The following is a 12778-nucleotide window of genomic DNA, read 5'->3' as shown; positions in this document are numbered from 1 at the left end:
TTCTGTTTTTTTTTTAGGAATTTTTTTTTTTTTTCGATATTTGGATTGTTTGGATTGTTTGGATTGGAGGTTTGTTTTAAGTATTTTTTAATTATTCATAGTAGCCTAGCTAAAATTTTGGGGGATTATCTATTAGCTAGTCTAAGCTAGTCTTTGTAATACCCTGTTATCCTTTTGATTGTCATTCTAGTCAATGGTTAGATTATATATGTATTTGTGTAAATTTGATCTACGGTTTAGTTATGTGTGCTTGGTTTGCTGTGTATCTGCTTTATTTTTATGAAAGCCACATGATCTTTTATATTCAGTGTGTTTTCTGAAAGTTGGCTGACACTGAATGGATGTATTTGTATGTTAGGTCAGGAAATAAGTTATTCAGTGTTGTCTGAAGGAATTTGTAAGGCATGCGGCCAAAGTCTGAAAGTTCAAATCAATTGGAACCTGACCCACACGCCATTCCACCAGGGACTTATTCTGAACCCTGGTGGCGTAATGCTGGATATAATATAATCCCACCATCTGGGGCTGGTGCGAATCCATCTAATTCATCTTCATTGGAAGGCCCTAATGGTTTAGACTCAAATGATGGTCCATCAATGTCCAATGATGGAGTGAATGAGGAAGATGATGATGCTAACAAAGAATCACAAAATACTGCATCTTCACGATCAGGTAATTAACATATATACTATTTTTAGTGATTTGAGTAACAGTTATTACTCAATCAATGGCATAAGTTGATCTTTGAAAGAAAATGGATAAGTTTTATACATTTATTACTGTTGTGTTGTAGATTAAGTTGAGTCTTGATATTGGTTCTACATCAACGTTATGTTGGCAATAGAAGATAAACCATCACAAACTCAAAGGATACTACCCCAAAGCTATACTACTTGCTGCTGCTGCCTTTAGTGCTGGCAATGGATTTTAGTTGGTTATTGTGAAGATATGTGAAACAAATAGCTGTTGACATTGAAATTTGAACCTTTCATGTTGTCACAATGCAAGCTCTGTTGACTCTGTCCACCGAAGACTATAACTGCCAGAATGAATAAGAGTAGAACCAATTAGATGTATGAAATTATAGTTATTTTATGGATTATCTTGTAAAATTTTGGTGGTTCATTTATCAAATTTGAAATTTTGAACTGAAACCTGGTGCAGTTTATTTTATATTATCTGTTTTGGGTACCTTAGTTGTAGTACTTTCCTAGCATTTGTAAATATCCTGTCATCAAAAGCCTGTCTTAGCATGTCTACTTTTAAAGTTTCAAGGATTCATTTAATTGTTGGTTGCCTATTTCTGAGTTTCGACTGATTGTATACTGTCATTAATTACTGGTACCACAATGGGCAGAAGTATATGGTTCTGTTTTATGGTAAGAATTTAATGGTGATGCATTCTGGATACCAAATACTTTTCAAATCATTAATTGTTGTCTTCCATCAAGTTCCCTGAAGAACTTCCTTGTTATATCTGCAGGCACAGATATATATGTTGTCAACATATACCTGTAATTGTGATCTGTAAGCTACAATTTACTCTTCCGAAGATAGATTTATGTGACATATCTGCACATAAATTTTCTTGTCTGTTATTTACTAGAAAGTTATTTCTTTGTCACCCCGTTTGTTGGCAGTTTGTAAGCTACTATCTGCATATACCTTGCTCCGAAGTACATGACCATTGTGTATACCTTTTTTGATATGCTACAAACACTACTGTACCATGTCATTTATCAAGTTGAGAGAAATTTCTGAGCTGTCAATGCTGTGGGTGCTGTGAGATGCAAGGGGCTATAGATAAGGTTTCAACATTGCTTTTGGAAAGAAGTTTAGAGAGAAGAATTTTTTAGCATCAATTGCTGTGTGGTTTGAGAATTCTCTTTGGATTGAGAAATTGTTATGTGATGTTAACTATTCAGTTCTTACTATTTGCAATCATCAGTTAATCTAATTAGCTCTGGTTCATACCTGAAGAAGCTTTTTGCAACAATTTATTTGCTGATGTCAACTCTGTTCAGAGTAAGATTAATGTGTTAGACTACCCTACATTAATTATGTTTTTATTTTTTGTATTTTATAGTCAAGATTGTCAACGTCACCTTAATACTATAATAATATAATCTTGTATCCCAAAAATGTGTTTAAATGAATTATGCTTTGCCATTCACAATATGGGTATGCGATACCAGTTATATTTATGCTCTTGAACTTGTATCGGTATAGTGCATTTTGGTTTTAGCTGATGCAAAAAAAATAATTGGTTAGGAGACTAGTTAAACTCTTGTTTTGAATTTCAGTTGGACGAGAGCACCAAAATTTGCAGCAAGGTGCATCAACTATGCCTACGATGCCTGATGAATGCTTCCAACAGCCTCCACAGCTTGAACTTGTGGGTCACTCCATTGTAAGTGCCTTCATTTTTGTCTGTGATATACATATATTGCTCGGTATTTTTATAAATAGCCCTTTAGCTTTTGGCACTGAGAATTGGTTAAGCCTTTACTTCCTGTAATGTGTAAAGTACGAGAGCTTGTACTTATTTTTGGAACAGAAGGGATTCCTAGTTTTCTTGCAACTTTTTGGCAGGCTTGTACGTCAAATCCTTATCAGGATCCGTATTATGGAGGAATGATGGCAGCTTATGGACATCAACCTATGGTATGTTGATATCCATTGTTGATCAGGACGCCTCTTTGGCTGTTTGATTGTGTTATACCCTAATGGTTAGCTTAATCTTTGTGGATTACCTTCGTTCTTTTTCTTTCTTTTTTAACAAAAATCCATGGTTTGAAAGTTGAAGTTTAATTTCTTGGGAAGTTACAAGTTATGTTTATGTTTGGGTGCTTTCATTCCTTCTGATTGGATTGCAGTTTTAGCTTGTTCCTTTAAATGTAAGATTTAGTATTTTGGCCAGATTATTATGTAAATGGAAGTCTTAATACTTTGATTTTTTAAAGAAGAAAAATGTTTGTGATTCAGTCTGTTTAATTCTGCAGAGAACTTGAGAGACACTATTCTTCTGTAAAAAGCATCTAAATTTGGTTTCTTTTTCGTTTGAATAAACTCTTGGTAGTTGGAAATCAAATGAGTCTGCCTTTTTATAGTATCATGTCTTGAACTTGTTTTTCCTATTTTGGCTTGAAATTAGGGAGTTCCTAGGCTTAATGTGTTGAAGAATTGAGTGAGCCTTTAATGAATGCTTTAATTGTCTACTCCAGTTGTTAAATGAAATTGAATGACCATTGTCCCATGTATAATTGTGTATGGCTGTACTTCCTGTTATTTGAGCTTGAACTGAGCCAGTTGGCTGGTAGTTCTCCATGCAAACAGTGTGATATTCAAGCCGGCTGAGCTTGAATGCTACAATGCTTGCTTAGCCCAACTTGTCTCACCCTTTCTTATCTACTTACCAACTGTATTATGGAGTTGGAATGTAAAATTATGTTGGAATAGAATTATATCTCTAGTTGCCTCTTCTCTCTATCTTTTTTTAGATCCCAAAACCTTGTTTGAGAGTAAAAATTTTAAAATCTTTGACCTTTTTTACAGTCATGGAGGATGGTTTAAATTCTTTAAATGTGATGACCTAGCAAAGTGTTATTGCATGAGCTGCAACCCCAAAGCCAAAATAATATTAAAAAAACTTTCCTCCTTTCTACACCCTTTTGTGTTTATATTGTGAATAGTTGTTGGAATCAAGGCAATGGGCATGAAACAAAATGTGGTTGAGTTGTCTTTTAACTCAGGTCATTGCATTTATTTTCTAGGCCTTGATCAGGGAGGACTTCCTTTTCCGGTCTTTTTATTGACTTTTTCCTTTTCTAAACAGAAGAGTGAGGGAGTAACAAGAATTTGGCTGTAACATACTTTGCTTCTAATCTTTGAAAATTGTAGAACCTGGAATTTTTTTTAAGCAATCCTTGCAATTATCAGGGTTATCCTCCTTTTGTTGGAATGCCTCATGCTAGAATGCCTTTGCCCCTTGAGATGGCCCAAGAACCTGTTTATGTGAATGCCAAGCAATACCAGGGGATTCTGAGGCGAAGACAGGCACGTGCCAAGGCAGAGCTTGAAAGGAAGCTGATAAAAGTTCGAAAGGTAAATATGCGTATTTCATTCTCTTAGTTTCAGGATATTTGTGCACTCTGACGTTTTACTGTAGATAATATGGAGTAGCATACATATTCAGTGTGGGAGTTGCTCAATGTCCTAGTGCGTAGTTGCGACTGCAAATATTTTCAACAATTATAGTTTGGATAATAAGGGATTTATTTGGATGGATTATTACATCATCATGTGCTACTGCGATATTTTATTAACAAGATACATTATTTGATTAATTGGCGTTGTTTGTACCGTTTTGAATTCAGTATGTTAATTGATTCTATGTTCTACAGCCATATCTTCATGAGTCTCGACACCAGCATGCTATGCGAAGAGCAAGGGGTACTGGTGGACGCTTTGCAAAGAAAACTGGTGGTGATGATTCCAAAGGCACAGGTGAAGAGAAGGGTAGCGGTTCAGGGCCAGTTCGTTCATCTCAGTCTGGTAGTTCATCAGGATCTGAACCCTTGCCATCTGACTCTGCTGAAACCTGGAATTCCTCCACTAGTCGACAAGATGCAAGAGGGTCGCAAGTACATGACACACATGAAGCTAAAAATCATGTAAATGGCAATGGCCGCTACCAGAACAATGGTGGCTTGCAGGTGTCAACATACCATTCACACCTTAGCGACAGAGGAGATGATGGAGACTGTTCAGGCCAGCAATGGGGAAGCATCTCTTCGAACCAGGCTTCACAGAGGCCTCTTGCCATTCAGTGAAAACCCTCTGTGGGCAAGGTGGGCGCCAAGATGTAGGATCTAGACCCAAGTGATATAATATGGAGAAGGGTAACTTCTTGGTTGTCTGGTGACCACTCTTGGCAATTCATTGCCAGGCGGCAAATCATTCTTGGCTTTGTTCTTTTGCATGGATTGTGGGTGAATGGGGAAGAAGAGATGAATGCTTCTATCATTCTTTCCATCTTTTGTTTTGTACAGTGATCATGTTGAATTAAACAAAACTAGAAATAGTTTGTGGAGGAACTTTAAACAAACAAACAGCAGTCCTTTCCTTTTCTGTGAAACTAGACAAAAAGTCTTACCCTCTGTACTTAAAATGTCATGATAGTGTTAATGGGGTGACAGCATTGACTGAATTTGTGTGCCATTGGTGGTGACTTGAACAAATTACTTTTCTGCTTCTGGAGTTTCAGCTATTAAAAAGTCTGAGCTGTGATTTTTCTTATAGTATTTTATTCTCTTTCAAATGAACACCGGAATCCCTGCATTGATAATATAATAATGCAAGGAGAGGCCTTGACACAATCAAAACTATAGTACAAAGCAGGCTGGTTCATAATAGTACAAAGCAGACTTCACAATGCGTGGCCATTTCCCATTGGAGTGCCAGTTCAAAAGAATCCTGAAACACCTCAGATGCAAAAACAAGTATAGTATAAGAAGCAATTTGCCAACATCTATCTCACAGTTTGATTGTTGTAAAAGAATGCAAAAACATTTCCAGAACAAGATAAATAAGCGGCATAACAAAAGCTTACACTATTCGATATCGATGAAGGTGCATTATCAATAATAAATCCTATAGTTAGCATTGTAATCTATATTCATAAATCTGTCAAAAAGGCACAGTTTAGAAACTCAACTGCTTTATTGTCATGCTTTATAGTATTACACTCAAAATTAAGCCAAAAAACTCGCAAAATTAAAAAAAAAAAAAAAAAAAAAAAAAAGAGAGAGACAACAATGCTCTCTGTGTGCTACACGTAGCAGGTATTTATCATATATTGTCGTGATGTTGCTGTTGATGTTGATGATTGTCTTGTGTGTTTCCAGTTTCTTCATTCTCATGTTGCTCTAAAATGGTTTCTGCAATTCTATCAGAAGCGGTAGTCTTCTCTGAGCTTGTTTGGCTTGTGTCTGAAAAATTTCTGTCCGGTTCTGTGGCATTAGCCACATCTGGCTGCTTCTCCATCATCCCAGACAGGGCCAACCTTGGATTCCACTCAAGAACATCATCAATTATGTTTGACATCCGCTTATGATACCTGAAAGAGTAAAATTGGCACTTTAGACCCAACCTCATGAAGGCACCTGCAAAATGTTTCTCAAAACCCCTCTTTGGAAGAGAGCTCTTAAAAGCTTAATGCACATTAAAGTAAGTCCCACTAAAGAGATTATGAACATAACAACCTCCGCGGTGATGAAATAATTCATGATGACCGGTTTTATCCAACAACAAATAACTAATCATCCATTTAAACAATGATGGAATCTCAATATCTCACTAGATCAATACATGTAAACCATATATACAGACTGTAATATAAACAATAAAAGAACCAAACACTCATTCAAAATTTTCGAACTAATGTTTCTTCCGTAGGGAAATTAAATGACTGCATTTTGCAAAAGAAAACAGCATTTAATCCAAAGTGGTGATAAGAGGAGCAACTAACCTGGCTCTAGCAGCTTCGTCAGGGGCATGGTGCCTTAGCAATAATATTACCAGTACAGCTACTACAGCAAAGAAAAGTCTTGCTGTCCACTTAGGCCGTTCCTCTTCATCTTTCTTGGGCCAGAACCGGAATAATTCCCCTAATGTTGCTTCCTCAGCTAGAATGTTAGGGAAAATCCAAACACGCTTTCCAAGAATAACCCATATAGCACCAAATATTGCAGCCCTCACTTCAAATTTACCACCCAAAGAAAAAAAAGATCTCAGTAAAAAATTTTAATATACAAATACAGGAAATGGTTATAATTACATGGTTACAGGATTAAATACTAAATAAACACAACAGAAATTTTTGGTGCCCACACATGAAAGATTGAATAATTGATCATAATCTAAATGGAAGGTGCAAAATCCTTGCTATTGCACAAGAGAAGCACTTTGAATTTAAATACATAAAGGCAGAATATGCACTTGGCCATCAACAAACACAAAAGAAAGAAATTTACCATTGCACTTTCTGACCCAAACCAAAATTAGATTGAAAAATAAATGGTACAGTTAAATACAGATCAATGAAGCAAGAATATGAGTATGAGGTCAAACATAGCAAATTTAGAACAACAAAATTGCAACTTGTGGCTCATCAGACAAAGAAGTGGTAGATGTGAAAATTAATCACCAAGTTACTGACATTATGCTTAATACCAGAATCCATCATTGCACAAAACTATAAGAATCAACAAACCCAATTAACATCTTCATACTATCATGCTTTCATAGAAAAAATCAGATTCCTCTTAGTTCAGAAAGCAAAAGGACTTAAAAAAAGTCGCAAATGTAAGCTACTAAATAATATAAAAAGGATTCAAGATACAATAGAATAAAAAAGAAGAAGATAAAAGTATAATATCTAATGAAGCCATAAAGCTTACCCAGGAGTAAAGAGAGAATAACTAGCAAGACCCCCGCACAAGAATAAAGTATTAATAGCTTGCACCGATGTGGATAAACAGGAAACAAGCAAATTGCAAGGGTCAGGACGGGCCAGCAAAATGAGAGAAGCGTTTGCCACAAAGGCCGCCGTTTCACAAATGTCCACGCAAAAAAGGCATCATTATCAGAAAATATTTGCTCCTGTAATAAAGAAAATCACAGCATTAGAACAAGGAAAAAAATATCTAGAATGAAGCACAAAGTAAGAAGAAACGAAGATGCTTTGAAAATGCTTGTAATTTTACCCAAAAAAAGGATGTATTCAAGAACTTCAGATGGTTCAATCAAGTTGTTTTTATCCCTAGCATTCAAGTTCCTCTTGCTTGATGCAGGAGCACATATGTCTATGTTTACACGTATAAAGTGGATAAGATTTACCCTTTCAGCAATTACAAAATACAACTTGGACATCATGGATAAAAGCAAGCACAGGAGGAGATCAAAAGGTAAGGAATAACACAGTAAAATTCTATTAAATTACATCCAAAAAGAAGACATACATGATAAAAAAAAATGTTTTCTGAGAAATAGTAGCTCATGACATGTACAAATTGACACGTATGTCACGGAAAACATTAAAGGTTTAGTGCACAATATTTACTGCAAGCTCAGGAGATCACCTTAACTGAGCTGCAAAACGAGCACTTTGTTACAACCACTAAACCCAGACAAGGATTCAGGTTCAAAGCACGATGTGCGACTAAGAAAGGCCAGGAAACCTATTTTTATCCCTAGAAAACTAATAAAAAGCACAAAATGAGCCCCCCTAAGATACAGGTTCTAGTACAAGCCAACAGGACATGCTTCAAAGTGATCGTTGGAGCATAACTTTTTCATCATACAAATAAATCCTAAAATATAGAGATGGCATCATCAAATCTCACTGGAAGAGAAGTTCAAGTGGCTTAAGAGCCTCATGTAGATTATGACCACTCAAATATTTCACTGCATCAATCTTTATATAAAAGTTTAGAAGGAAGACTTACAGGGAAGATCTCTAAATGTGCTGGCCAGGTAGACAACTTCTTTTTCCCAGGACGTAAAGTTTTCACCACACGATCACAGCGCACCAAGAGATTCTTTCTTAATAGAGCATTGGCAATATCTTCAGTTTCTAGATTCTTGTCTGATTCTAGTATTTCTTTAAGCTCTGGATGATTTCTCAAAAAGCTTACAAAATCCTTACCTCTAAAATATTCTACTCGAGTTTCCTGCAATACAGCCCACCTAGATTCCAACTCTTTATGGTCTCTCACCTTCTCAGCAAACAACTGGTAAACATCCTTCTTGGCAGCTTGTTTCTACAGAGAAAGTAAAAAAATACATGAACAACAATTAGATGGCGGAGACAAATAAGACAACAGAAAGATGTTCATAATACTAAGATCAGAAATATATAAAACTATCCGCACAGAAAAAGGTGAGCAAAATTTAGACAAAGATAAGCAACTGGTCTAAGCAAGGCAATAAGATTGATAATAAATAAATAAGGTTACATACAGGACCACAGAAACAGTGAAGACTCCGTACGTAAGCATTTCATCTTATTAGCAATTCTACAAATAAAATGAAAATCCTGTGACCCGAAAGAAAATGAGAACCAAGTTTTATAACCGTCATACAAATTGTGCATCGATAAATTGAAGCACTAAATGTCAATCCAAAACTCAACCTTTGTGCTATTACCAGCTTTCATGTTCTCATTTTGAAGGCTATACCAACCAACACAATAACGATTCAATTTCCCTTAACCGTTATTTACCCGTTAGCGAAACGAAAACATAGAACAAGTGTAATCTAAAGCAAAGTTTATTTCCTTTCATTTAGTAATGTTCTATCATCTACCATCTATCAAGGGCTAAAATCCCACTTTATTTTCATTACAACAACCCAATTCTTCCCTACATGAAAACCATTACCTCTACTTCCCAAAAACAAAAAACAAAAAAAATAAATAAAAAACACCACCAAACACACATACAATCCTCAAATTCACAAAAACAAAGCATGATTACATCAAAATTTCTCCAACAAATTAATCTCCTTTCCCCTCTTTCAATTGCTAAACGCCACAAAAACGGATCAAAACAATAACACAAACATTTCCCACAAAGGCCTCAACTTTCAAAACAGTTAAGCATTAAAACACAACCTTTATTCACCAACTAAAAAATGTCCATCATAACACAAACATTTAAACCTACATAAAACCTGACGAACACAAAATCCCAGATCAGGAAACAGAACAAAAACAACGAAACGAGATGTGGATATGTGTCGTTTCACAGAAAAGTGTAAAGACAAAGCGAGAGAGAGGGAAAAACCCTAGGTGGGGTATCGTTGCTGGGATCTCTGGTGCTGTTTTGAGAGGCTGCTGATGATCTTCGCACCCTTTTTTTCTCTGCTGCCCCTGCTTTCTTCATCTCTCTGTGGTTTTGTTTTGTGATTTCTCGTCTCTCTCTTTCTTTTCTCCAAGTGTTGTGTTTTTGTTTTTTATTTTATTATTATTATTTCTGCTTTTCATGTTTCTTTTTTTACGGATTAAATCCATTTAGTGCCCCTGATTTATCCAAAAATCAATCTGGTACCTGTGTTATCCGAATTCTCCAATAGCTTCCTCTACTGGTAGTTTTTTCCGTTAAAATTAACATTTGATTGATTTTAACTACTAGATGTCAATATAGCCTTTAAAATAAACTTTTTGAAAATTCTAAAAGAAAAACCTAAAATTAAAAAAAAAAAAAAGAGTAAAAAAATCAAAATTATATTAAATTCTTAAACAGTTTTAAAGAAGCAAAAATCATAAAGAAATTAAACTTAATAATATTTTTTTCTAATTTTATTTAATTTTCTTGTGTTTTAGGTAACTTTATTAAATTTTTGATGTTAAGTTAATTTTTTTTTTTTTTTGAAAATTTTGGATATTTTACTTAATTTTATAGAAGCTTAATTTTAGAGATAATTTGGTCATTTCATAGGTCACAATTGGTCAAAAGTTAGATTTAACGGACAAAACTAAAAGTAGGGTTGTATTTGGATAAACATAGGGACCAGATAATTTCGGGAAACTCTGGGGTACTAAATGGATTTAGTCCTTTTTCTTTCACAAAAATATTTCATGTTGCTTTGCCCACAAATCTTGTCGTGTTGAAATAAATAAAACACCCAAAACATTTTTGGTCAATCACTCTGTTTTCATTTCTTTCACCAATGAGATTGTGCCATGTCATATGTATATATAAGAATAATTAATTTCGTCGGCTGTGAGATGGTTAATGAATTTTTAAATTTTGTTATATTTTTAATAAAGTTTTGGATAATTTCCAAGATATTTAATAGTTTTCTAAAATTGCTTAATGCTTGAAATTTTAATAATTTATGAACTATTAAAAAAATAAAATAAAAAATACAACGCTGTAGTTAAAGGATTACATCTTGTTATTATTATTATTATTATTAAGTAAGATTTGATGTCATAATTGGTATTAAATAGAAGATTTTGTGAGTACATACACATTAAATACAATTTCCACATTCAATGTTTTGATTCTTTTTTACTCTTAATAACCACAAAGATAATAAAAAATTTAATATTTAATTATTTTTTTCTACAAACATTTTACTATACAAATTATTTTGACATTATTATTTATTGTGTTGAATTTTATGTATATTATTCTATTTATCATAAAAAGATTTGACGTGCCAATAATTATAACCAACATAGATATAATATTAACTAATTAGATAAAACCTAGTGATTCTAATATCATAAATTATTAAAATTTTATGTGGGTAGCATTAAACTAATGGAAAATTCATGATTGTCAACAAAATAGTCAAATTTTGGAGCTACTTTTCTTGTATTTTATAAGAAAATTATGTTCCATTATTAAATGAGGAGACCTTTGAGTATGCTTGTGGTCAATTAGGAGGTGAAAAAAATATTTCAATTAAATAAATTGAAGTAAAGTGTAAGTTTTGACATAAATAAGAAAAAATTATTCCTTTATTTATGTTGTTATTGAATTTAAATGAATGTTGAATTTATTTAAAACCCTCTATGCATATAAAAACTTATACGAAAACTTTTCAAAGGCCACGTTGGGCCTAGTGCGGGTTGTTGACCCCATTGGGCCCAATATGGGTCCGTTCTTATGGACTATTGAGAGCGAAATATAGTTAATATTACCTTCTATGTAAGCTAATAGATTATACCTTGTATTTTCCGACAAACATTTTCTATCTCCCAATCCTCTAAGTGTTAAAAACCGAGGCTTCCTTTGGTTCAAAATTTGGGGGTTTTGGGAAAAGTTTTTTAAAAAAAGTTAAAAAAAAGTTGAATTGGGCGGATATTATGAGGTACGATTTATAAATGAATAAAATACCCCCTATATTTTTTTTTTTTTTACAAAATACCCCCTATAATAAAACATTAAAAGTTAACAAAAACACCCATAATCCACCCTCAAATACCTCCAGTCGGCCACCACCACCGGAGGTGGCCGGAGTCGTCTTATCGACGCATGACCGGTTGGATCTTGCCGGTCATACGCCGCTATGGTCTTTTTCGGCCAGATCCACCGGCAAAGGCCAAATCTACGGTCAGATCTGGCCGTATTTGCTCTCAAAGACGACCGTTTGTTGGCCTTCGTGACCGACTGTTACGGCCAAAGATCTGGCTGTTAACGGCCAGATCTTTGGCCTTAGATCTGGCCTTTTCCGGCCAAATCCACTGTGGATCTGGCCGGAAAAGGCTAGATCAGCGCACTACTGGCCAGATTCAGCCGGTAGTGCGCCATCCTACCAGATTCCGGCCATTTTCCAGCGGTGGTGGCCGGAATCTGGTAAATGTGGATTGTTGGGGTGTTTTTATAATTTTTAAAAAAATATTTAGGGGTATTTAATTAAATTAACAAATTTAGAGGGTTTAAAAAAAATTGAATAATATTGAAAGTAGTATTCTCAAAAATGAGAGTTTTTGGGTATTTTACTATTTAACTTTTTTGGGAATACTAAGAGTAGTATTCCCAATTTTGAACCAAACGAAGGCCGAGGTTTTTTCCGATATCAAACTTGAATTTTTTAGATGTATGCCCAATCTAACCTGAGAAGCCCGGCCCAACCCGGCCCAGCCCGGCCCGGGGTAGTTACATATCTAGAGTGAGGATCAGCTATAAAAAGATATTTATCGTGAAAAGACATTAATGTCCATTCAGTTTTTATCGTTAAGCCATTGTTGCAGTTGCTAAGGTTT

General features: G+C 34.7%; 2 protein-coding genes across 2 annotated transcripts; one reads left to right on the top strand and one right to left on the bottom strand.

Moving 5' to 3' along the window:
• Positions 1-340: 340 nt before the first annotated feature.
• Positions 341-5253, top strand: LOC116130416 (nuclear transcription factor Y subunit A-1). Its single transcript, XM_031416168.1, has 5 exons — positions 341-672; positions 2304-2410; positions 2593-2664; positions 3940-4104; positions 4404-5253. Exons 1-5 carry the CDS (start codon positions 405-407, stop codon positions 4830-4832), a joined length of 1041 nt encoding a protein of 346 aa, XP_031272028.1. The 5' UTR covers positions 341-404; the 3' UTR covers positions 4833-5253.
• A 428-nt stretch (positions 5254-5681) lies between these two features.
• Positions 5682-9996, bottom strand: LOC116130415 (translocation protein SEC62). Its single transcript, XM_031416167.1, has 5 exons — positions 9846-9996; positions 8508-8822; positions 7461-7662; positions 6530-6758; positions 5682-6118 (listed from the first exon to the last, which is right to left on the bottom strand). The coding sequence occupies exons 1-5, from the start codon at positions 9942-9944 to the stop codon at positions 5851-5853; spliced, it is 1113 nt and encodes a 370-aa protein (XP_031272027.1). The 5' UTR covers positions 9945-9996; the 3' UTR covers positions 5682-5850.
• Between the last annotated feature and the right edge of the window lie 2782 nt (positions 9997-12778).

The sequence above is a fragment of the Pistacia vera genome, unplaced genomic scaffold, assembly GCF_008641045.1.
Source record: "Pistacia vera cultivar Batoury unplaced genomic scaffold, PisVer_v2 Contig22, whole genome shotgun sequence".
NCBI lineage: Eukaryota > Viridiplantae > Streptophyta > Magnoliopsida > Sapindales > Anacardiaceae > Pistacia > Pistacia vera.
Note: the sequence above shows the minus strand (reverse complement) of the source record. Positions and strands in the feature narration are given on the sequence as shown.

Coding starts and splice junctions, on each gene's coding strand:
- LOC116130416 (XM_031416168.1), top strand. CDS start 405: ATGCGGCCAAAGTCTGAAAGTTCAAATCAATTGGAACCTGACCCACAC. Junction 2,665..3,939: donor CTTATGGACATCAACCTATG/GTATGTTGATAT, acceptor TGCAATTATCAG/GGTTATCCTCCTTTTGTTGG. Junction 4,105..4,403: donor AGCTGATAAAAGTTCGAAAG/GTAAATATGCGT, acceptor TATGTTCTACAG/CCATATCTTCATGAGTCTCG.
- LOC116130415 (XM_031416167.1), bottom strand. CDS start 9,944: ATGAAGAAAGCAGGGGCAGCAGAGAAAAAAAGGGTGCGAAGATCATCA. Junction 8,823..9,845: donor GCAACGATACCCCACCTAGG/GTTTTTCCCTCT, acceptor CTTTCTCTGTAG/AAACAAGCTGCCAAGAAGGA. Junction 6,119..6,529: donor GACGAAGCTGCTAGAGCCAG/GTTAGTTGCTCC, acceptor TTACTCTTTCAG/GTATCATAAGCGGATGTCAA.